Source organism: Blastomyces dermatitidis (genome assembly GCF_000003525.1).
Source record: "Blastomyces dermatitidis ER-3 genomic scaffold supercont1.2, whole genome shotgun sequence".
Lineage (NCBI taxonomy): Eukaryota > Fungi > Ascomycota > Eurotiomycetes > Onygenales > Ajellomycetaceae > Blastomyces > Blastomyces dermatitidis.
Genome location: NW_025544775.1, coordinates 2,360,948 through 2,383,816, shown reverse-complemented (window position 1 = coordinate 2,383,816; position 22,869 = coordinate 2,360,948). Strand labels below are relative to the sequence as shown.

Sequence of the window (22,869 nt, the reverse complement as noted above, 5' to 3'; positions counted from 1 at the left end):
CTCTCCGCAAATACATGGCCAACAAACTCACCAAATTGAATCTCAATTCAACTTCTCAACTACAATTTGGACAACCATCAACCATTGACAATTCCCTACACAACTGTCATAGCCAAACCAAAACCCAACATGTCCGTCGTAACTAAAGCAAACATCGCTTCCTTCGGCGGGAAGCTCCTCAAACTTACTCACAATGCTGCCACTACCAACTGCGAGATGGCGTTCAACCTCTACCTGCCTCCACAAGCTATCCAGAACCCAAAACAGAAAGTTCCCGTCCTGATATACCTTTCCGGCCTCACCTGCACGGCAGACAACTGCTCCGAGAAGGGCTTTTTCCAGCATGGCGCCAGCAAGAAAGGGATTGCGATTCTGTATCCCGATACCAGTCCTCGTACGTTTGATATATGCCCAAGCCCTTCTATATGCTCGTGCTACCTTTTTCCGTTTTGTTTTCTTATTTGATGCAGTGCGATCTAATCGACAATATGATAAGCTGGCTAATCTATCGAATCGATTTATGAAAAAACCACAGGAGGCCTAAACATCGAGGGCGAGAATGACTCCTGGGACTTTGGCACCGGGGCCGGCTTTTACGTTAATGCCACGAAAGTTCCTTATGATAAAGGATATAACATGTACAGTTACGTCACAGAAGAACTGCCAAGGACAGTATTTTCTGCATTTGAGCAATTGGATTCGTCCCGGGTCAGCATTATGGGCCACAGCATGGGCGGACACGGCGCGTTGACTTTGGTAGGTGGCCATTTTTCAATACAAGAAGTCCAGTGCCCCGACAAACCCTCTCCCCTCCCTTATTTACCCAAGCCGCTGATTACATATGAGACATCTCGAAATCTAAAGGGAGACGTAACGGCTAATTTATGTTTTTTCAACGCTTACCTAGTTCTTGAAAAACCCTGGAAAATACAAGTCTGTTTCCGCCTTTGCGCCCATTGCCAACCCCATCAACTGCCCCTGGGGCCAAAAGGCGTTCAAGGGATACCTTGGCGACGACATTCAGAAATGGAAAGAATTTGACGCCACGGAGCTTGTTAAGAAGTGGAAAGGTCCTCTTAATGCACTTATTGATGTGGTATGTGGTGCCGTAGCATCATCTGCGTTTTCCACTACTTCACCCACCCCCCTCTTCCCCCTCTCTCCTTTCCGTATAATTTTAAGCCCTTTGGGGCTTCAGTGCTTTTTTACTGATTGGCCTGTTCTTGTTCACGTGCAGGGAACCGGCGACAACTTTTATAAACAGGGCCAGCTCCTACCCGAAAACTTTGCCCAGGCGGCCAAGGAAGCGGGTGTGGAGGGCGTAAATATCCGATACCAGGAGGATTATGACCACAGCTACTATACCATGGCGACGTTTTCGGATGACCATATTGAGCATGCAGCTAAATATCTATTCGCATAGTACGTTTATTTAGATTAACTTAGATTAACTGAGTTCTTCCAGGAAAAAGGGAAATGGGATTATCTCCCGCTTGAAATCGCGGATGTTCTAACTTCTGGCTCTGAAGTTATAACTAGCTGCGGAAATTAGTATACTTTGTTTTGATATATTGTGTACGGAGTACTGTTTATTTTGCCGAAGGCTGAGAAAGTTGAAATGATAAAATCCAACTATCTCTGCGCTTATCATATGTTGGATACATATAATAATTTTAAATCTAGATCCTTTTATATTCATTGTCATCATCCATCGCGGCCCATCGGCCAACTAAATACGCTTTGCTATAACATTTGCCAAAAGCATAGCTATCTATTCAACATTGTACTTGCCCCCCTTCCCTTCACCCTTACTACCACCCCACCATCCCTCTGCTCTCCCTCCCAACCATTTGCCCCGTTACGCTTCCCAGGTGCTTATCAATGGTATCAGGTACTAAGGCCCAGCACCAATTCCTTACCCTAGCATCAATCGCCCCCTCAACAATTATCTTCGCCGTCCTAGTGATAAGTAAACAACCTCCTTCATAAATAAAAGGGACTCAAAACAATATCCCGCAGCCCAAACAGCCCAAACACAACGGCAAACTCAAAAACTTAGCAAATGCGGGAAAAAAAAAGCGAACAGGTATCTCCTCTCCACTACTATTTTGTTCAGTGCTTCATAAAATGGGCATAAATGCAGAAAAATTCATGCCGTATGCCATATAAAAATAAAATAGAATAACTGAAGAAACGCGAAGAAGGGGTGGCGAAGGGCAACGCAATTGGTTTTTTTGTTCAACAAAATGATATGATCAAATAGGGGGGATCAACGCCTAGAATGCACATGCATCTGTCGCCCTTGTGTGTCTTGGCAAACAACAAAATTTTAAAAGAGGACAAGGGAAGGGGGAGGGAAGGAAGGGAGAGATGAATCGAAGTATAGTTGTGAAAAGTAATTATCATGCAGATTTTTGGAATTGTAGATCATGAGTTTAAGGTCAAATGCATAATTTGAGTTTTTAGAAGTCCTCTTCTTTTCCATGATTGAAAATAGAGTGGAAGAAGGCGTGGGGTTGATGGGAAGGCCGTTAGGGTTAAAGAGGTTGGTATATAGATAAAAAATATATATATATATATATTTGTTGTATAGATAGTCGTAGAGGGTAAGACGGTGACAGCGAGAGCTCTGTGGTATCATGCGCTTAATCGTTGGATAAACGACTGCAATAACGAAGCTAGGTTAGATATTATATTTCTAGTAAATTTTTTCTCTGGATTTTTCAGGATAGGGGAGAACTGTAGCTGAAGCAAGTGCACGGGATTTGAAAATAAAAGAGGTTAAACATACCTGAAAAAATTGCCGGAATCCCTTTACATCCAGCTGCTCCAAAGATCCGACATACTCATCAATGAGATCCCCCCCCATTCCCAACCCAGGCAATTCTCTTCCTCTAAGCCATTCAATATACTCCTGTCCTGTCTTTAAGTATATGACCTTTTGTAAGCTAGCCGCCTCGCCCAGGACTTGTTTGGCTTGCGCATCCTTCGGATTGAAGGTGGGAGTCATGGGAAGTGACCAGCAGAGAGGGGAGAAGCGGGTGATCATGAACTGAGCAAAACCCGGCAGGGCGGCCTGGGTAGCGATATCGCCATTGGAGGTATCTGCGGGTTCGTTGATATCTGGCCCGCCCCATAGGCTGGACATACGGGACAGGACTGAGAATGCCATCTTAGCCGTGGGGAAATCGTCGACATCCCTTGCAAAATGTTCAATGGTGGTAATGACGGTTTCGAAGATAGGCTGATTGGCTAATTTTGAGAGAAAAGTTTGTCAGCATTGAGTGTTTTAGAAGCTATATTTAATATGAGGGTTTAAAAACATACTACTACTAATTATGACCGGTCCGAGGTTATGATTCAGGAGAATTAGCAAGAAGTGGAGATACTCCCGTTTCAGTTCCGCAAGTTGAATCTCATCGTCGGTGCCCGTCGTTGGGTCAGAAATTCCCGCAAATACCCGCTGGAGGAAGGGCGTTAAGAGGGTGTCCAGCATACCATAAATCTCGGTTTTGAAGCCAAAAATAATCTGATCTAGTAAGCGTAAAAACAAAGCCATTTCATCTTTGGAGGATGTTTCCGTCATTAATCCATCAATCCACCGTGGGAGTTGTGGTAAATTCTGCGAACCGCGAACGCCAACAAGTCTGGAGAATGCAAACCTGGACGCTGTTCTAATATTAAATGATGATTTCAGAGACTCAAGAGCCACCAAGGTGGCCTCGGATACTTGGCTGAACGCATCGGATATTTCCGGTGCCGGGGGCGACGTAGGTGTTGTAGTCCCTGGAGTCCAGTCCGAGAACCCTCGAGCGAGTGTTCCCAACGCCATTATATCATGGTGAATTTGTAAGATGGATCTTTCGTCGTTTTCCTTGGCAGCCCCCAGGTGTCGCTCCATGTCCATGAATATAGGATTCATGACAGATTGAGCATAAATGACTTGTTGGTCAACAGGGACTGCAGTCGTAGAACAAATAAGGCCAATGGCTTCGAAGAGATATAGCTGGCTATTGAAGACAGCGTCTGCGGAGCCTTGGTGGTCTTCTGATGACATGTCATCCGCGTCAGACCCTTCTTGAGGCACTTCTGCTCGGATGACAAGGAGATCACCGAGAGCTTTGATGACGGTTTCCGCAACATTCCCAACGCGGTTCCGAAGATGCTTAACGAGTCGATGAAAGAGATACCAAGATCTAGTACTGACTTTCTTGACTGGATGATGAACTAATTGTAGGAAACTTTCTAAGACACCCGGGATGAGATGGACATGATGATCGAAAAAGGAGCTGTACCGCACACAGATTTCCATGAATTGGAGCTGGGTTGCCGGATGGGTAAATGATCTGATATCTGTTAAAGGGCAAACTCAGTTAGCAAACAACGTGGAGACTAACTGGTGGGAGCGAAAACAACTTACCAGCTTCAACCATGCTTCGCATCATCTCCACCAGCCTTTCTGCTGCAGCATTATTCAATTTATTTTTGACGTACAAGCCGCCCGATTTCACAGCTAGGTCCCCAAAGAGGAACATCTCATGTAAGGCAAGATCTAGATCCCTCCAGTCAACTTGGGAGCCAGGCCGTCTCAGGTTTTCAAAAGTAGTCCCAACCACCTCACTCACAACATCCATGTAAAGCTGTTCGTTTGAGGATGCAACGATTTGCTGAAGTACGTTTAGTCGTTTCCTGAGTTCCTGAAACTCAGCTTCGTCTGTTTGCTCATCCTCGTCGCCCCATGTCGAAGTTTCATCGTATCTCATTTTAGCAATGATAGCCTTTAGAATTGGCATCAGCATACTGGTTTGCTGAGGGACAAGAGCTGGATTCTTTTTGGCGCTTTTGCGGATGTAGGACAGGAGATCGTTCATTGAAGGGATAACGGTGGAACATATCTCATCGTACTCATCTGCGAAATATCGGAGAATATGTGGTAGAAACGATTGTAGAAGAGTCTCAGCCTTTTCCTTAGTGGCGGAGTCGATAGTCTCATTATCTAAAACTCGGACGATATCAATCGTCGTCATGTTCACCAGTTTAGCCACCGTTTCTGCCAGATCAGTGTCGTATTTAGAGGTGAAGCGATGGTCGTGCAACGGAGGGCTTGCAGTAAGTTGAGCCACAATACTCTCTAAATTGAGGAACACGATCATATCGATCTTATCCGAAGGCTTCATTTTCTTGCCCACAATCTCAGTAAATACGTCAATTGCTGCATCCCGAACCTTCTCCCCACCCTCAGGGAGATTAACATCCTTGGCTCTGGCAAGCTGCTGGAAGAGCAGATCAAGCATAGACTGGTTGACGATTAGCGAGATATCGATCCAACTGACCCAACTGCCAATGGCTCTTAGGCAAATCTCCGCTATCGGGTCGCTTCCATTCTGCCACTGTGACAGAATTTCCTGCCAGGAGCTAACAATTTTCTGCACGTCCCGTTGGCGTATAAGGTCCTTCAGCAGATTTGCCTTGTCCTGTTCGACCCGTGACCTCGAGAGCAGCACATCTCCTATCTCGCCGTGGATAGAGTTAATGACCCGGAGGTAAAATATGATCCCGAGGGAGTTATCCTTGGATGAGCTCTGGGGACCTTTGTACGTTAAACGGATAATATCGTCAAAAAAGGTCTCCCATCCGTTGCCATAGAGGGCGGAGAAAAGGTATGTCAACGTTTGGGCCACCTTATTCTGAATGCTGGCTGGGTCGATCTGAGCGGCGGGCCCGAGGCCATATACCTGGCCCAGATATTCCATCATTGTATCCTTGATATACCCAAGACCCTGCATGTCCACTAGACCGGTCTGTGTCGCACTATTGACAATCTCTAGAGCAGAATGGCGCACAACCTCCGAGCGACGGGGCGATTTGGTGAAGATGGATAGGCACACGTGCCATCCTGAAGGGTCCGATCGGAGCTGGTTGAGGTATTCAAATGCCTGTGCCTTGAGCGCTTGGTCGGAGGAGGGGTTCCAGGCAATTTCAATGGCGTTCGCTACCTAGTTATCAAAAACAAGTCAGAGCTTTGCATGGTGTCTAGTTGCACTGCGTCGAGTAAAGTTCGATCGAGGGGCAATTAACGGAGAAAAGACGGATATGAGGCTAAAAAAAAAAAAAAATTGTGTATCTACCTGGTCCTCCATCGTTTGGCCAGTAAGTTCTCCAGGCCACTCAGCTCACACAAGGTCTGTTATTCTAGACGGAGTCTGCCTGCGAGAAGCTTTCCTGCTTTGTGCAGGAGAATTCTGTTTGAGGTTGAGCGTTGTGGTGTGGTGTCATATCACGCTCCTTAAGCCATGGCTAGGCTTCTGGGAGTCGGGTAACGAATAGTAAGGGGCTCTGGTAATAAAACTCGAAGTAGCAGGTTTGGAGCTGGAATTGCGGAACAACAATACGCTATTGCAATTGCGAGGAAACTTGCGGATGTGGATCTAAGTTCTGTTGGGTTAACGGAGTCGTAGGGCAGATTGGGAGTCCTGGCGGGGTGTTGCCGGGGTGTGCTGAGAGTTGTTTTTTGGGATGGAAGACGGCCTATTTTTACTGATAAGACTCGCGCGCCGCAGCAACCAAGGCCGCCACAGTCATTGAACCCCTACACCGCACAAAGTTGTGTGCAACGACTCCACTCGGAATGAAGACTCAAATTTTGTTCTGGGGCTATCGGGGGGAAATAAATGTTTTTTTTTTTTTTTTTTTGGGAAACGGATCGGCTGAAAATAATATGGATTTTACTCTTTCTACGGAGTATACATATACTCAATGCACTGGTGGACCGGCAAAGAATGGTCCTTTGGCTGGGCTCACGTGGTAACATCCCCAACTGAAGAATGCGTTCCTGGATTTCGGTCTTCTAAACATTTATTGTATCTTCACTTCTGCAGATGGGTATTTCTCGCACTTCCAGATTCGTGGTTTTATGTATCTTGCCTCTTACACTAACGTCGATGTAGATAAACACGTTTTACTGATTCTAACCCCTAGAGCCTGCTTAGCGTAGAGTTCATAACGAAACAAAAGTTGAATTCAGATGGATAGTTAACGATGCCATCCAGGCTGGGCAAAGAAACAGGTGTCTACCAGCCTTCTCTGGAAGACAAGCAGGCTATGACGGCAATGTCAGAGCCACAGCGCCCAGACCAGCAGATCCTCGTCCGGGATGTTGGGATATGGGACATGCTGAAGGATGAGCATTGCAGTATTAATTCTCTAAACAATACCAGCTCATGAAGGAAGAGGGAGACAGGAAAAGTCAGGTAAGGCCAAGAAAGGGGGCTCCTGAGGATTAATGGTATGGAAGCGGAGAGTGAGCAATCGAAACGTCATTCGTATGCATGATGAGCAAATGCAGTTTGCTAGTTTATGGCAAGGGGAGAGCTCCCTTTCTTCAATGGGAACTTGCAATTTGACTAGCAGTACAGACGTGCTCTGTATATCATTCCCTATTATCGCATAGATCTTCGGGTAGAAGAAACCAAGAACGAAGCTGGTAAGGCAGGAAGAGCCTTTCAGAGAGCAGAATGACGCAGGGCAAGGCTCATAATAAGTTAATAATAAGTGCACTGGCTGACCGGTAGTTACTAACTATTTAGCTTATTTAGATAAACGACTTCATTCTAGGATGGTTTCCAGCAGTTTGAATATGAGTTTCCTAACTTTCCATGTAAAATCTTTCCTTACATTTTCTAGAGAATTTAAAGGAATGGAGGGACTACATGGGAAGGCGATTTAGACGAGTGGATGTGTGAAGCAGCAATGCCAAACAAACAACCGTTTAAAAACGAAGATAGGAGGAATCTCTATACTCCACGCATGCGACCAGAAAAGAAAAAAAAAAAAAAAAAAAAAAAAAAAAAAGCCCCAGAAAAAGTGAAAATGAGACGAGGAACAGTAGAGAAGCAAAACGATTTAAACTCAACCCGCACTCCTTCCTTCCGCCTCCTGCCTTAAAATCCGCTTCTCCATCATCTCAAACCCTTCCACCGCCTTCCCAAACCTCTCAAACAACCCAGGCTGATACCCTTCATCAATCTTCTCCGCAAACTCCTCCTCCTTCCACCTCTTCCCAATCAAATCCTCAAACGTCTGGTTCGGCGCCCTCTCCTGCGCCCAGACGGCCTTATAGGCTGCCCCAAGCGCACAAGCATTCTCACCAACATCTAGCTTGTAAACCCCTTCAACCCCGCCGAGGACTTCCCCGGCCACTTTGGCAATGGCTTTATTGCGCGACCCACCACCAACAAGGTATACGCGGTGGGGCTGCGGCGGGGTGTCTTTGGACGGGCTGTGCACGAGATCGCGAGAGCGCAGACGTAGCGAGAGCATCTGGCTCTCGACGATGGCACGCGCGTCGTCCAGTGGCCTGTCCCAGCTCTGCTCGGATTCCTCGAGGGTCTTTTTGCGGGGGTCGTAGTTGAAGTGCCATTCGCCGTTGCGGAGGTTAGGTACGATTTCGGGCCTGGGGAAGAAGAGGCCCATTTTCATGAGATCAGCGTCTGTTCTTTGGCCGGCTGCTGGTCGTTGCAGGAGGGCTTTGTCAAAGTTACTCCAGGGATCGGAAGAAGTGGTGCCAGATGAGTCTTTGCTAATTTTATCATTAATGGCGTCACGGATGTGTTCGCGCGCCAATCCGCCGTTCTTATAGCAGAGCATGAACATATAGAGCCCCGGTGTTGTTGGGTGGTTGAAGAAGTGTGTCGAGGGGTCAGTCTTGTATTCTGGCGTTGACATGAGGAAGGTAGTTGAAGTTCCTAGGGATACCATTGCGTCCCCTGGTCGCAAAGGTAGAGCGAGGATTGTAGCTGGATTATCTCCCGTGGACGGAATTACAACACATTCAGGATTGAACGAGTACCGCTCTATAAAGTAGCGGTTAATTTTCCCCAGTTCTATTCCACCATCGTCTGGCACGTCGCCTAGTTTTTGTTTTAAATCGGCTACTCCATACGGTCTAGCGCATAGCTCGAGCAACCGCTCATTCCACCGGCCCTTTTGAATATCCCATAGATTCATCCCGCATACATCTGAGATATCAAAGGGGGCAATCTTGCCTAAGAATAAGGACGCCAGGAAGGACGAGACGAGTGAGATCCTCGCAGTCTTCTTATATGCATGCGGGTACTTGCGCTGGAACCGTAGTATTTGCGGTCCCGTAAATCTCTGTCCCAAATTAGCACAATCGTTAAGAAGTAGAATATAACCGAAAAAAGAAGTAAAAACCGAGAGACCAGACCACCTTACATGATGCGCCTTACTTCCCGTCACCTCCGCCAACTTGCCCTGTCCCCCCAGAAACTCATCAAATTGGTCACACTCCCGTTGTGTACTCGCATCCTGCCAATTCGGACTATGCGGATGCGATAGCGCCGCCGCAACCTGCTCCTCCAGCCCCCTCCCCGCATCCAACTCAGCCAAAATCCGCCCGGCATCCGCATTCCAATAGACACTGCCATGCTGCTGGCCCGCACCGCTGATGGCGCGTACACGCCCGAAATCCAGCCCTTGCTCCTTAAGCCGGAGCAGCACGCCATCCAGCGCTTGCAGCCACATGGCGACGGGTGCGAAGACTTCATGCTCAACCTCGTTGGTCTGCACGCCGTTTTCGACGGGGAAGCCGTGCGAGTCGGCGTCGAAGTCGAATTTGGCTACATGGATGACTTTTAGCGAGGAGGTGACGACCAGGCCTTTTAGTTGTTGGGTGGAGAGGTCGAAGCCGATGTAGAGGGGGCCCCCTTGGTTGTGGGTTTTCATTTGTTGTGTTTATGTTTGGAATTGACTTTTCGGGTATATGGGGTGTTGTATTTCGTTTCTTGATGCTGCTTCTTTTGTTGGCTTTCGATTGACCCTCTTGGTTTTACGCTCTGGTTCTGCGAATTGGAGAGAGGTCTGTGTGGGGAAGGCCTAGCTACGTCATAAGATGGGGAAAAAATACGTGGATGATGAGGGGACAGTTGGGATGAAGCAGGCTGCTGGCAGTCCGGGTGAAAACAAATATGGGGTACTGGAGTGGATAAAGAATAGAAATATTATAACTGAAGCAAGCGATTACTTAGAAGTCAGAAGCTTGTTTCGTGTTATGATTTGGGTGATTCATTTACTGTGCCCTATACAAGAGACTATTTCGCAGGGTGTACTCTGTACTCCTCCGTACAGTGGCCTCCTGATGTCAATATACAGTGTAGATCCGTTTTGGTCGCGCTGAACGTAAATTCGCCATGAGCACTAATCTCTAGTCTGTTGTGTTGCATCGATGTGAACCATTATTAACTGCCTCCCCTAAATTCCGCGACGATGAATGCTAGTATTACTAGTACTACAGAGTACGTATACACCCAATTCTACTTTGTGGTTTGGTTAGCTATGCAGAAAAGACACGGCTAGATATGTGTCCTAGGACTAGATCTAGCAAGCGGAAAGTCAAGCTCTGTTAATTTGTACCGTCTACAAGTCGTAGATACATAGATATAATCTAGGTGGCCTCGTCTAGTTACAATGCACTCTCACATTGCCCCATTGCAAACCCAGGGGCCAAAACCCAAATTCCGAAATTAAATTCTCTTAAAATAATAGGTGGTACATGGGGTTTTAAATGTCTATCGAGCCCGGGAGGTGTGAAAATAAATCGATCACGGAGAACAACAACTGAGACAGAAAGGGGGAAACAGGCACCAAAGCAGCCCAAGATAAACTATCCGCAGAGTAAATACTATGGAGAAAAGACCTAAAAAAAATATGACCACCGTCTTCCAACGCCAGTAGATCATGTTGAACTTCTTCCCTTCTTCTTCGTCTTCGTCTTCGTCTTACTGGTGTCTTCCTGTTTTTGGTAGCCGCTGTCAAAGAAATCGCTCGACACCGCTCCAAATATTGTGTATAGATAGTTTCGAAAACTGTTATGTAGCCTTTCCACTAGAACCAGCCCAGCGGGACAAGCGAGAAGTGAAATTTTGTCAAAGTAGAAGCCGGATTGGGCGCTCTGTATAAGCATGCAACCCCGTCCTGGCCTGAACTTGACACGGCTTTTTCCTCGTTTCAAACAGCTTCACATCAACGTCCAGAGACAACCAAGAACGAAAAAACAGCGACAAGTAGGTGTTGTGTTTCGCGAAAATATGCATATAGAATGGGTCTAGCGTCTCTTATTCACGGTCCCTTCATTCTCAGCTTGTGATCCCGAACTCACAGCCGCAAATTTATCATGATGAGCAGTCCCATTGGCTTCTTCTACTTCCGGTTCCGGACTGCTGCGCGGGCTAACATCCCGCGCAATAAACTCCTCCAAGAAGCTCGCATCCCGCTCAGTATTAGGCGTGAACCGAACCTTTAACCGTTTCACCCCTCGAACCCGCGAAGCAACCCGCTGCCGAATAGCCTCTTCAACTACTCGTGTCTGACCAACAGACCACGAGCTGGGCACGGCCAGCTCGACCTCCATCAGATTATTCTGACCCGATTTGATTCCTTGCACTTCGCGGATCTGTATCTCGCTCCCAGTACCATCTGGCAGCGCGGAAATGGCCTTCCTAACCGATTTCTCGACAGACGCGCTAATTTCAGAGTCGACGCTGACGTCCGCCAACTCCAGTAAGGAGATCTTGGTATTTACCCACCCGGCTCGAATGACCATGAGAGAAATAATAAGGCCGCCCACTGGATCGAGCCAAGAGGCGTCGGGGAGGATATGGGCACCGCCGATTGTGAGGAGGGCGACGAAGCTTGTTAGCGAATCGACGCGATGGTGAATGGCATTTGATGCTAGGACGGACGATTTTCGCTGGCGTGCTACTTTCATCGCTGTTTAGGGGCGTTGTGTGCGTTAGTGGAAAGATCTTTTTAGGTGCAACGGGGTACGGTTGTGACAAGCTTACTTGCATGATACAACGATTCCTTTACCAAAATGGAGCCCGCCGCAAGCCAGGCCGCGTTTATATTCGGACCCAGTAACTCATGATCATGGCTGTGACCGTGAGAATGTCCGTGGCCCAGTAACCCCAGGTGTGCGAAGCAATCCGCAACGGCAGGAAAAAACTGCGTAAGCAGAACCTCCATCGCGTTTAAGCCCATCAAAAATCCTCCGCATAAAAGTAAACCGCTCACGCCCAAAGCACCAAGACTCTCCACCTTCCCGTAACCAAACGGAAACCGTGATGATGGCGGCTTAAGTGACAGTGACACTGTGGCAAGAGTCATGAAGTCCGAGACCAGGTCTGTAGCGGCATGGTAGGCATCTGCTATTAACGCAGAGGAGTTGAAGACGTATCCCCCAAACCCCTTTCCAATTGCCATGGCCAAGTTGGAAAGGAGGCCGATTCGCGTGATCCGCACGCCTGGGTCATTTTTATTCTTGGATACCAAGTATGTATTGTCGTGGTGATGGTGGTGGCCATGACTGTGCCCGCTGTGAGATCTGGTCTGCGAAGCCGTCATTGGTGCGAGGAGACACGAGGAGGATTGAGGGAGGAGGGGACTGGTAGGGGGACGGGGAGGGGTGGAACGGCGGGTCGGGGGTAAACTCGTAACGGTTCCCGTCTTGCGGCCGTGGTGACAGTAGTGGGCAGGGGACAGGGGTTGTGCGGTGGGGTTGGGGTAATGAAAGACACGTTGCGTTAACGATCTTACGAGATGTCTTGGTGTAGCAGACGGCGGAGGAGAGATCTGGGCCACCTGCATGCGCCGTGGAGGTTGCCGATGCAGCGCCATAGGAGAAGACACCACGGGGCGCAAATGGGCCAGTCGGACTCGGCTCCTGCAGCCCCGGGGCTGCGGGAAGATCATGACACTGGGCCTAGCATAAGACTGGGTAGTTGGATGAATGGTTCAATTAAGAAAAATATATAAAAAAAATCGCCAAAAAAAACCCCGATGGGCAGCTCCGGGAAATAATTATTCAACTGCGGCGAAAAAAAAAAAAAGAAAACCTTTACCAGCCCAACCCAGCCAAGATATTTAAGCCCGCAGCAACAGGTAAATAAAATATACTTTTCCCAGGCTGCTGCCGGAGAGGCAGAGAGAACAGGATTTTTGTCGAAGGTGCGATACTACATCTTCTGGAGGTAAGGTGTGAATTGGCTGCGGGCACTGACTGGAAGAGAGAATTGAACTTCCTTTAAAACAGTATCAATGATAGAGACCTACCTCTTGAGTATAAATATGTATTGTATTGTTTATCAACATATCATATCCGTAGAACGCTAAGAAGTTCCGGATGCCGCAGCCCTTGGGTCGAACCACAGTTGCGCCATTGTCCAACAGAATCAGACATTTTGAGCACGATTACGATTCTTCCTAGCTCAACGCCAAATCGCATCAACTGTTAAATAAGTTAACTATTAACTAATATTGTGACAAAAAAAAAAAAAAAAAACAAAGTCAGGATTAGTAATGACAGCCTTACCCTTAGCTGGTTAACAGCTGGACTCTTTATTTGCAATAGTAGTTGGTTCTAGGTTCATGGGGATGGGATCATCTAGCTACAGTAAATTCCATCATATTTACCGTAACTACATGTACTAAAGCTACTAGTTACTATCTATCCGTCACCATCAGACTTCCCCGGTTCTCCCAGCGACACAATTCCGCCATGTCTTACTGCTCATGACGAAGCCCCTGATCAGAATCCCCTTCACGGGTCCTCTCCCTCCACCAATTATATATCCCCGCTCCGCCAACTCCATCTCCGGCGCAGTCGACGCCATCTCATCCTTCCTCTCCGCCCCTCCCCCCCCCCTCCTCAGAGGCACTGATGTTGGCCGGAACGAATTAACGGTCCTACTCACCGGTGCCGGCATCTCCGTCGCCTCAGGCCTCGCAGACTACCGTGGCGAAAATGGCACCTACCGACGAAACCTAACCTACCGTCCCATCTTCTACCACGAATTCATTTCCCAGCACGAGGCGCGGAAACGATACTGGGCCCGCAGCTTTGTGGGATGGCCCACGCTCGTCAACTCCAGCCCCAATGATACACATCTAGCTATTGCAGAGCTGGGTAGGAAGGGCTACATATCCTCCGTCATTACCCAGAATGTCGACTCTTTCCACTCCAAGGCCCACCCGCATATCCCCGTCGTCGAGCTGCATGGCTACCTACGTTCGCTTGTATGCGTCAATTGCCGCCGGTCAATGTCCCGGAACGACTTCCAGGCGGCGCTGCTAGAGCTTAATCCGGCCTGGTCTGAGTTTCTGGACCAGATAGTTAAGGCGGGCGCGTTGGACACGGATAACAGGGAGGAACAACAGAAGAAGGGACTGCGGATGAATCCAGACGGTGATGTTGATCTCCCCAACGCCCCGTACTCGAAATTCCGCTACCCCCCGTGCCCCCACTGCCTCGAGAATCCGCCCCTTCTCCGCAATGGCACGCAAGGGAGGGTAGAGGTGGAGCACGATGGAGCGCTTTCTGCTAGTTCCAATGCTGGCATACTGAAGCCAGCTGTGATCATGTTTGGGGAGTCGGTTGATGAACGTGTCAAGGAACGAGCGGAAGAGGCGGTTGATGAGGCAGGGAAACTACTTGTGCTGGGGAGTAGCCTGGCGACATTCTCAGCATGGAGGCTTGTGGAGCGCGCCATCGCGCGGGGAATGTCGATTGGAATCCTGAATGTTGGGGGCGTCCGCAATGAAGCTAGAGTGTTCCAGGCAGCGAATGGGTGTGGGTTTACCGACCCGATGATGCGTGTGAGATGTAGTGAGCAGGCGGAGTTTGTTTTACCGCTAGTTGCTGCTCAGCTCAATGCAGCCTCTCCCGTTTGGCGGAGATGATGAACCTTTCATTGTTTGATTTTGGCTAGGGGCGGGGGCGTCTTGAAACTACAGGGGGGTTATACTTCTTCTTCATGTTTTCTTTTAAGATGATAATGTACAGGGCATTGTTTGAAATAGACCTCTGTTCTGCTGGAAGTCACATTAACTATTTATAGAGCGGCGCATATTTGCCTCTGTTATGGGCGCCTTCAAGAGCTCCTGAAACGTCTCGATAAAGAATGGGCGGCAATTTCGACTACCTTCGCCATTATTTACCTAGAGGTAGAATAGATGAAAGGTCATAGAGTATCGTAAGACCGATTGACCTTGGATGCAGTCTTGAGCCACAGCACCAACTCTGGGTAACTTTCAGCCTATCCATATCTGCGCTGAGGGGCAACTCTCGCCGCAGAAACCTTAGCGTCAGCATCAACCGCGGGGCCTCGACGCAAAATCAAGGCCCTGCTACTTAAATGGTGACTCCCAATCGTCCGTTGTCTACTATTTGTGAAGAATAACACATTGGGGGCTCGTAACCTGGTTAGTTTACAGGGGACTCCTCCAACAATCTCAGAGCGCAAACCAACCCGCGTTTATCTTGATATGGACCGCCCCAGCCCCACACACCCCCAACCTGCTCACCATTCTTCTACAACCGCTGCCGCCGCCGCCCCCGCTGCTGCGGCCAATACTACCGCTGCCGCTGTTACAGCTGCGACGACGGCCTCTTACTTAAATATTGCTTCCTCGCTCGTATCCCCCGGCACGTATCTCGCAAACCAGCGACCCGTGCCACATCCAACCTACAGGCCTTCACCAGCGCGAGCAGCACCCGGTACAATGGACAAACGACAACCACCCAACTCCTTTCAGCAGCTTGAGAAAGTATGTAGCATACTGATTTTGAAGTTGTATTCGAAGACTTTCGTTTTTATTTTCTCTAACTAACATTTCTCATCTAGCTTGGCGAAGGAACTTATGCTACCGTACGTGACGCGATCGTTTCCTATATATCCCTTAACTAGGTTCCTACCTCTCCAATCACGACCCTTGCTAAATATGATACTCGCGAACAGGTCTTCAAAGGGCGCAACCGCCAGACCGGTGAGTTGGTCGCGCTGAAGGAAATCCACCTAGACTCCGAAGAAGGCACTCCATCCACCGCCATCCGAGAAATATCACTCATGAAGGAACTAAAGCATGAGAACATCGTCTCCCTCTACGACGTTATCCACACCGAGAACAAACTCATGCTCGTCTTCGAGTTCATGGACAAGGATCTCAAGCGCTACATGGACTCGCGCGGCGACCGCGGCCAACTCGACTACGTCACCATCAAATCCTTCATGCAGCAGCTGCTGCGCGGCATCGCCTTCTGCCATGAAAACAGAGTCCTCCACCGCGATCTCAAACCGCAGAACCTCCTCATCAACACCAAGGGCCAGCTAAAGTTGGGCGATTTTGGCCTCGCCCGCGCCTTCGGAATACCCGTAAACACCTTCTCCAACGAAGTCGTCACCCTCTGGTACCGCGCCCCGGACGTCCTCCTGGGCAGCAGGACCTACAACACCAGCATCGACATCTGGTCTGCTGGCTGCATCATGGCAGAGATGTATACAGGGCGCCCTCTGTTCCCCGGCACGACAAATGAGGACCAGCTTCAAAAGATCTTCCGGCTAATGGGCACTCCATCCGAACGCTCCTGGCCCGGTATCTCCCAGTTCCCCGAATACAAACCCAACTTCCAAGTGTATGCGACGCAGGATCTCCGTCTGATCCTACCACAGATCGACCAGTTAGGATTGGATTTGTTGAATCGCATGTTGCAACTTCGTCCTGAAATGCGCATTAGCGCTGCTGATGCGTTGCGCCATCCCTGGTTTCAGGATTTGAATCAGTTGCAGGCTCAACAAGCTGCTGCACAGCAACAACAACAGCAACGACAACAGCAACAGCAGATGTCGGCTAGTGGATACGTGGCTCCGGGGCTTGGTTCGCAAGGTGGATATTGAGGGATGGGTTTTAAATCTCTCTTTTTATTTAAATAATGGGATTAAACTATTGAATTAATTGCTTGATTGATATGCTCGGTAATGGGAAGACGAACTTGGCAGCGCGGCGTTTTTGACGTTGGATGGCGCTACATCTTTGCTTTTCCTAGGTATTTAAAAACTAGGTTATGTTGTCGAATGAATTTTCCAAATAATGGGTTATGGAATGAATTTTCGTTTTATGTTAATCTTTTGATTTTCGATACTTTGGTCTGAGGTCAATAGGGATTGATAGTTTCCTGTCTGGCTAGAGTTGAAACTGGCGAATTAGGACTGCTGTGCTCAGTACTCCGTACGGAGTACAAAGTTGTGGAATCGAATATATTTCAGATAGATAGAGTTTCAACCGCTCTCTAATCTAAGTTACCCTTTTAAAAAGCTAAGAAGTTTAGCGCTGATCCAGATTGACATCATGTGATCTCGCGTCTGGGCCAAGGCGCGACCCCCAAGCCCGTGAGCAAGCCATCCCGGTCACCTCGATCTAAACACCTTCTCCGCCCTATCTATCCAATTGCTCTCTACCCGCAGTAGAGTAGCCCTTAACACCCTTCAGATGGGAAAATGACACCCCAACCAACCCCTCCCGCGCCAAATGGCCACACCCAACAACAACAAGAACAGCAACAGCAGCAAACCCCCGCCTCCCCCTCCCCACCGCCTCCAGCTCCAGTCCCTCTGACACCCGGGCCCCGCGCCGTGCGCCTCCAACAAGTCTTCTCCCAAGCCCTCCTACGCACCATACGCGCTAATTCCTACGCGAACTTCGCCGCCTGCTTCCCCACGCCGGCTAAACGTGTCCCGCATAGCCTCGAGTCTGTCTGGAGACAGCTGAATGCGAAGCTAGAAGAGAGCGCGCGCGCGGAGTTTGAGGATGTATTGAGGGAGAGGGAGGTGGTTAAGGGGTTGAATGAGTTGGATCGGTTGGTTGGGGAGGCGAGGTTGCGGAGGGAGAATGGAGAAGGGGAGGCGAGTGTGCCGTGAGTCTTTGTCCCCCCTCCTCCCCCCCCCCCCCTTTCTCCAACCCTTTCTTTTTGTATTCTTTTTGCCCCTGGGAAGATGTAAATTGGTTCTGCATTGGGTATACTAAAAACCTTCTTTTGTGTTTCTTTTTGTTATAGGCCTCACACTCTAGGCGCGAACGAGCTTTACCAAGCGCACCTTGCGCCGTATCTGTCAGAAGCCCAGGCTTCGCTAAATACGAAATTGGAAACCGTGCAGAAGGAGAATGCCCAGCTTTCCGAGAAAGTCGCATCTCAGAGACGGGAGATTGAGCAATTATTATCTGGCCTTGAAGCTGTCATTAGCGACGTGGAAGGCGCAGCGGCCGCTACGACGGAGTTTGACGCAAACCATACCCTGCGTAAAGAGGCGCAGGAAATGGACGATGAAATTAAGGCCGCTCAACGGCCATGATTATGTTTTTGTATTTACAACGGGAACTTGTGTGGTTCGATAGCGAGTGTATGTCATGTGTGGGGTTACCAACTCGGGATCTTAAAATTACAGGGCATAGCGCCGGGCTTGTACGTATGTACAGATCTCAGAACACGATCTCGTCCGGGTCAACTTTCCGGAAAAGTCCATCCATATCCTCCGCCGAGACCAGCCCATCGTCAACCATATCCTCCGCTATCTGCCTCAATTCCTTTTCCGAGCTGGCTATCAATTCTTCCATTTTCTGCATGTCGCCCGCGAGAGCAAAGGCAAATGCTTCTTTCGCTGTCCCTTCTTGACACTGTTCTGTTAATCCATCCCTCCCGGCAAGAGCAGCTGCTCCGCGATAATATGTCTGCGCATTCTTCAGGAGTGTCGAGGCATTCTCATGCGATATCTTATAGCTCCAAGGCTGCCCACCCAAGCGCCACCGATACATCTCAACGTCTCCTCGCGCAAGGTGGATCTTGGGCAAATTTTGGGCCTCGGGAAGCTTTGTTGCTGCGGTAAGGGAATCTAGAGCGGACGATAGCGCTTGCCATCGTAGCGTCAACAGCCTATTCAACGCTTCCTCGTTGTCCGGCTGGTCGCAATCTGCCATGGTAGAGTTGAACGCCACCAGCGACTCTGCTTGGCTGCAAAGCGCCCCCGGATTTCCCGGCAAATCCTTCACATCTCCAAACGCCGCGCTCACTTCGTTCTTGTACGTGTCAAAATCAATCCTCCCACTCCGGAACGAGACTTCCGCCAACGTTGAAATGAACTTGGCGCGCGCGAGCGCTACCTCGTTCTGCCTGTCTGTTCCCTCAACGTACGCCGCGATTTTCTCCTTTAGCAGCACCGCAGAATACTCCTCGACCCACGCAAGAGTACTGCCAGGATCAAACGTAAGTAACCCGCAAAACGTGGCCAATGTTTCCAACTGCGCCACAGCGGTGTCAACAAGCGTATCCTTGGTTACCGGTTCGATGACTGTAGCCCACTGTTCCGACTGTGTGGGTTCCGTAGCTCCTATTCCAGTTCCAGTTCCAGCTTCAGCGCCCTCCATCGCCCGGTCTGTTTCCAAATTTGCTTGCTGCTCATCGCGATCAAAGGCTCTGGACTTCGCCATAGCATGCTGATGCTGTCCTTCCGTAAACCGCAGCTCCTGTACACCTAGACATCGCTGGAAAAGATCCAACGCCTCCTGCAAATATCTCGAGGCTTCCTGCGTATGGTTCTCGGTGGCCCGTCTCCCATCTATAATCGCCTCTGCTAAGCTCGTCAATACCTGCGCGGTGTTGAAGAGGATTTCCGCATTGTCTTGTTGGAGGGTTAGGGCGTGTCTGTGGGACTTGAGCGCGATGTGGAGGATTTCGACAGCTGGGGCGGGGAGTTGGGTTGCTAGTTTTGGATGCTGGGTTATTTCGTATTGTATCCGTGCCCTATATTTAGAATAAGCCGTGCAGGAGAGTTAGGAAACAGATCTAATCAATCAAATATACCGAAAAGAACACCAATCTTTCATCTGTCCCTTCAATCGCGGAAAAGATGGGGTTTATACTACGTACTTATTGTATGCCAAATCAAACGAATTCGGAAACCTCCTCAGACCCGTATCGTACATTTCAATGGCACGCATGAAAAACCGCATGGACTTGACGGCATCTCCGGCTCGCCATTTTTCCCCGGCTTCTTCTAGTTCGACGCCAGCTGGGACAGGTTATTTTGTTAGTTGCTTTATTTCGATGCTGGATACATCTTGTTGCCCGCCCCGTGCCGGAGGATAGTAAGTGCTAATGGCAATGGCAATGGCAATCAATGGAAGTATAACTTACTAGCAAGGTATTCGTCTGCGCTTTCAGGCTCCTGGGAATTGAGCGTGGGGTGGTGAGTGAGAGGGAATTTTAATTCATCGGAACCGACATCGAAATGGGGAGAAGAGTAGGGGAGTAGAGGTAAAAGGAATAGCGACAAGGGGGATTCCAACTGGGGTGGGGGAATGTTGATCTTGTTGCCGTGAATGTATTGGGATTTAACTGGGATTTATATCTAAAATATGAAGGGGGAACGTATGCGGAACTGGACATTTCAAACAAGTGCGAGAGCAAATAGAGGAATAAACTCAAAATGGAAATTTGCAAAATGGGTGCGTAGATGAATGTTCTTAATATTATACGAACAGTATTCCTTGTTTTCCTTTTCGTCTTCGCTTCCTTTAGTAGTGTTTTCGGTTTTGGCATTGTGCGGGCGGAGGTTGTTCGCGGCAGGCGGGGCAGATATCGGGCTCAGATGGATTCGTTCAATTGATCGCTGGGGTTAATAAGATAGGCCGTGGGATGGGTAAATGATGCAGATAAATATATATGTATGTAGAAGTTAAATCCAGACTAAATATCCCAAAAGCATTTGATTGTTTCCCAGGCAGCGGACCTGAGGAAATGGTGGGGTTGAAAATGGGAAGCTTGGAAGATGACGGGTGGCGGAGGAGAGCAAAAGGCAACTAACTGGAATAGGGAAGGTTTGTTGAGAATGAAGGGTGATAAGATCGATAAGATTTGATCTGGGTTGGAGATGGCCTACTCTACTCTACTGTCAGTCCTTGATTCATCCAACCATAACAACTTACAAAAAATTACTATAGGCTTAGCTATATGTAGCCCTGGCTTCATCTATTAATTTTTTCCACTTTTCTTCCACTTCAATTCCACTAGTAGTTAATGGAGTAGCTTCCCTCACCACATAGCCATGGTCCACCTTTATACCCATATATGTATGAATATAATCGTTACTAAGGCGAGCATTAAGAACCATTGTCTTACGTTTTAAAGCAGTAGATTCTTTCAATTTGAATCAACCTACAGGTCAATTTCCATTCTGACTTGCAGATCTTCACTTCGATGTTTTGATCAAGATCTGAGAAATTTGGGGAGGATGGAAAAAAAAAAAAAAAACAATTGAATTTCAAATACAAAATCAGATAATTAGTTGATGCTTTAGTTTGTTTTGCTGCACTCCGAAACATGGTATGCTCTAACACGTTCGCGATCACAAAACAAGGCCCTTTCAACGCATCAAATCAATAGAAACTACAAATAACATAGTCCAAGAATTATGTATAGAAATTACACCGGATAAAGATGGCTTATTACACTCGGATCTATTCAAAATTTCAACCATTATCCACATTGGGTTGAGCTGCTCCCACGTATAGAAGAAAATAACGAGGAGGGAGAAGACAAGACCATTCAATCTAAGTAACTATCTCATAGTTAAGTGCTGGTTAACATTTATCCTAACCGTCAATTTACTATATTGTTCATGCTGCTGGTTGCAGACGCAGAGAAGCTGAATGGAAGGAAGACACAGCTGTGTGATAGTAAATATGATTTGACACATTACACCGTCATCAATGTGCAACACACCATAGCCTGGAGTAATATCTAAATTCAGTCGAACGCAGGAGTGAAAGAGTTGGAGTGATTTATGCATTATGCGGTCATTCTGTTGATATTATGATATCATAGCAAATGTCAGCAGCTGCGTGGTGGACGCGGCAGAGGAGACAGGGTTACCTTTCCTGCAATTGAAACAATTGTAACCGCACCTCGACAGATGTATTTGGTCATAGGAGGGAAGGGGGGTGGAACATGGAAGGGAAGCGAAAGATGAAAGAAATCGAGATATCTTTAGTTTTATCCAATGTCTCTCCCTCGACCCTTTCCTCTCTGCCGGTTGTTACCTCCCCCTTATTCGTTTTCGTCAAGGGGTGAGGAAGAAGAAGCCGTTTTGATTCCTGCTCAGGCTGTCTATCTCTCTTTTGACCCCTTCTGGGGTCGGTAAATGACTGGGCATTATTACCTAGGCAACTTACTAATCGCCCACCCTGGGGGCTAATCACACACGTGGCAGGACTGGGCTAGGCGAGAGCAGGGCAGCCACTGCTGCTGCTGCTTGGTTGACGGGCGGGTCGGGTCGTACCTAGGCAAGAATAAAAAACAAGGGGAAAAGGTTTTCGTTGGAAGAACATTGGAAGGAAGGTTTGAAGCATCACAAGAAGAATAATATTCAGCACGAACTACACGGCTTTCCCACTCAAGACCTGTAGTGTAGAATAAATGGAGGGTCTGAGGGATCTTCTACCATGGCTGAGATATTTTTTAACGCGACAAATCTAATAATTGACGAAACCTTTCGGCCCAAGGCTCAGGGGTGCTGTGTGCGGGCCATTTTCAAATGCCTTAAATACAACTATAATACGGCAAATTCTACCAGCAGTGCGCTGGTGGTGACTGAGCTCTTTTGCTCCAGTAGCCTACAGATTTATTCCCATGAATAGTCAGCTGGTCGAAATGAATAATCATGTGGGAAAGGAAAGAAACACGTCTAGGCATGCAGAACTTGCCACAAAATGTGACATCCCAGGCCCCTTGCATATGATCCCCTAGTTACCGAAGAACTTCTCATCTTGTTGTAGCCGATTGTACATGTACCACGACCACGACCACGGCCACGGCCACGGGGCAGGGTGGGAGCGGGGACGAGAACCCCAGAGCATGGAAACGACCGTGGAAGAAGAAAATAGCATGGAATGGCATTGCGTAACACGATGGGTGGTTCTTGTCAACAACCCCATTCAGTGCTCGGGTACGGATGTACTGTACATACA

The 22,869-nt window shown here is 48.4% G+C and overlaps 8 protein-coding genes across 8 annotated transcripts; 4 read left to right on the top strand and 4 right to left on the bottom strand.

Annotated features, from left to right (window-relative positions):
• The first annotated feature begins 4 nt into the window (after positions 1-4).
• Positions 5-1,800, top strand: BDCG_01608 (S-formylglutathione hydrolase). Its single transcript, XM_045417128.1, has 4 exons — positions 5-394; positions 536-756; positions 908-1,096; positions 1,238-1,800. Exons 1-4 carry the CDS (start codon positions 130-132, stop codon positions 1,421-1,423), a joined length of 861 nt encoding a protein of 286 aa, XP_045274032.1. The 5' UTR covers positions 5-129; the 3' UTR covers positions 1,424-1,800.
• On the bottom strand, positions 1,561-6,693 carry BDCG_01607 (exportin-T). The gene is made up of 5 exons (XM_045417127.1): positions 6,129-6,693; positions 4,421-5,996; positions 3,328-4,353; positions 2,792-3,252; positions 1,561-2,664 (listed from the first exon to the last, which is right to left on the bottom strand). The coding sequence occupies exons 1-5, from the start codon at positions 6,138-6,140 to the stop codon at positions 2,638-2,640; spliced, it is 3,102 nt and encodes a 1,033-aa protein (XP_045274031.1). The 5' UTR covers positions 6,141-6,693; the 3' UTR covers positions 1,561-2,637.
• A 1,148-nt stretch (positions 6,694-7,841) lies between these two features.
• Positions 7,842-10,127, bottom strand: BDCG_01606 (D-xylulose kinase A). Its single transcript, XM_045417126.1, has 2 exons — positions 9,235-10,127; positions 7,842-9,153 (listed from the first exon to the last, which is right to left on the bottom strand). Exons 1-2 carry the CDS (start codon positions 9,742-9,744, stop codon positions 7,909-7,911), a joined length of 1,755 nt encoding a protein of 584 aa, XP_045274030.1. The 5' UTR covers positions 9,745-10,127; the 3' UTR covers positions 7,842-7,908.
• Positions 10,128-10,148: 21 nt separating this feature from the next.
• BDCG_01605 (cation efflux family protein) lies at positions 10,149-13,148 on the bottom strand. The gene is made up of 2 exons (XM_045417125.1): positions 11,862-13,148; positions 10,149-11,787 (listed from the first exon to the last, which is right to left on the bottom strand). Exons 1-2 carry the CDS (start codon positions 12,766-12,768, stop codon positions 11,123-11,125), a joined length of 1,572 nt encoding a protein of 523 aa, XP_045274029.1. The 5' UTR covers positions 12,769-13,148; the 3' UTR covers positions 10,149-11,122.
• A 439-nt stretch (positions 13,149-13,587) lies between these two features.
• On the top strand, positions 13,588-14,754 carry BDCG_01604 (silencing information regulator; the record flags this gene model as incomplete). Its single annotated transcript, XM_045417124.1, has 1 exon — positions 13,588-14,754. The coding sequence occupies one exon, from the start codon at positions 13,588-13,590 to the stop codon at positions 14,752-14,754; it is 1,167 nt and encodes a 388-aa protein (XP_045274028.1).
• Positions 14,755-15,339: 585 nt separating this feature from the next.
• Positions 15,340-16,758, top strand: BDCG_01603 (CMGC/CDK/CDK5 protein kinase; the record flags this gene model as incomplete). Its single annotated transcript, XM_045417123.1, has 3 exons — positions 15,340-15,621; positions 15,699-15,722; positions 15,762-16,758. 3 exons carry the CDS (start codon positions 15,340-15,342, stop codon positions 16,746-16,748), a joined length of 1,293 nt encoding a protein of 430 aa, XP_045274027.1. The 3' UTR covers positions 16,749-16,758.
• On the bottom strand, positions 15,575-20,701 carry BDCG_01601 (uncharacterized protein). The gene is made up of 4 exons (XM_045417121.1): positions 20,384-20,701; positions 20,039-20,069; positions 19,772-19,913; positions 15,575-19,645 (listed from the first exon to the last, which is right to left on the bottom strand). The coding sequence occupies exons 1-4, from the start codon at positions 20,441-20,443 to the stop codon at positions 18,328-18,330; spliced, it is 1,551 nt and encodes a 516-aa protein (XP_045274025.1). The 5' UTR covers positions 20,444-20,701; the 3' UTR covers positions 15,575-18,327.
• On the top strand, positions 17,242-20,283 carry BDCG_01602 (MIND kinetochore complex component Nnf1). Its single transcript, XM_045417122.1, has 2 exons — positions 17,242-17,764; positions 17,906-20,283. Exons 1-2 carry the CDS (start codon positions 17,349-17,351, stop codon positions 18,198-18,200), a joined length of 711 nt encoding a protein of 236 aa, XP_045274026.1. The 5' UTR covers positions 17,242-17,348; the 3' UTR covers positions 18,201-20,283.
• Positions 20,702-22,869: the final 2,168 nt, after the last annotated feature.

What these genes read in the sequence shown, in the direction of transcription:
- BDCG_01608 (XM_045417128.1), top strand. Translation starts at nt 130, where the DNA reads ATGTCCGTCGTAACTAAAGCAAACATCGCTTCCTTCGGCGGGAAGCTC. An exon ending in GTATCCCGATACCAGTCCTC is followed by an intron (nt 395 to 535) that starts GTACGTTTGATA and finishes AAAAAACCACAG; the next exon opens with GAGGCCTAAACATCGAGGGC. An exon ending in TTAATGCACTTATTGATGTG is followed by an intron (nt 1,097 to 1,237) that starts GTATGTGGTGCC and finishes GTTCACGTGCAG; the next exon opens with GGAACCGGCGACAACTTTTA.
- BDCG_01607 (XM_045417127.1), bottom strand. An exon ending in ACCGGTCATAATTAGTAGTA is followed by an intron (nt 3,253 to 3,327) that starts GTATGTTTTTAA and finishes TCTCAAAATTAG; the next exon opens with CCAATCAGCCTATCTTCGAA. An exon ending in GATTCCGGCAATTTTTTCAG is followed by an intron (nt 2,665 to 2,791) that starts GTATGTTTAACC and finishes TCGTTATTGCAG; the next exon opens with TCGTTTATCCAACGATTAAG.
- BDCG_01606 (XM_045417126.1), bottom strand. Translation starts at nt 9,744, where the DNA reads ATGAAAACCCACAACCAAGGGGGCCCCCTCTACATCGGCTTCGACCTC. An exon ending in CGGGAAGTAAGGCGCATCAT is followed by an intron (nt 9,154 to 9,234) that starts GTAAGGTGGTCT and finishes AATTTGGGACAG; the next exon opens with AGATTTACGGGACCGCAAAT.
- BDCG_01605 (XM_045417125.1), bottom strand. Translation starts at nt 12,768, where the DNA reads ATGATCTTCCCGCAGCCCCGGGGCTGCAGGAGCCGAGTCCGACTGGCC. An exon ending in GGAATCGTTGTATCATGCAA is followed by an intron (nt 11,788 to 11,861) that starts GTAAGCTTGTCA and finishes GCCCCTAAACAG; the next exon opens with CGATGAAAGTAGCACGCCAG.
- BDCG_01602 (XM_045417122.1), top strand. Translation starts at nt 17,349, where the DNA reads ATGACACCCCAACCAACCCCTCCCGCGCCAAATGGCCACACCCAACAA. An exon ending in GAAGGGGAGGCGAGTGTGCC is followed by an intron (nt 17,765 to 17,905) that starts GTGAGTCTTTGT and finishes TTTTTGTTATAG; the next exon opens with GCCTCACACTCTAGGCGCGA.
- BDCG_01601 (XM_045417121.1), bottom strand. Translation starts at nt 20,443, where the DNA reads ATGCCAAAACCGAAAACACTACTAAAGGAAGCGAAGACGAAAAGGAAA. An exon ending in AAAGGAAAACAAGGAATACT is followed by an intron (nt 20,070 to 20,383) that starts GTTCGTATAATA and finishes CTCAATTCCCAG; the next exon opens with GAGCCTGAAAGCGCAGACGA. An exon ending in TTTGATTTGGCATACAATAA is followed by an intron (nt 19,646 to 19,771) that starts GTACGTAGTATA and finishes TTCTAAATATAG; the next exon opens with GGCACGGATACAATACGAAA.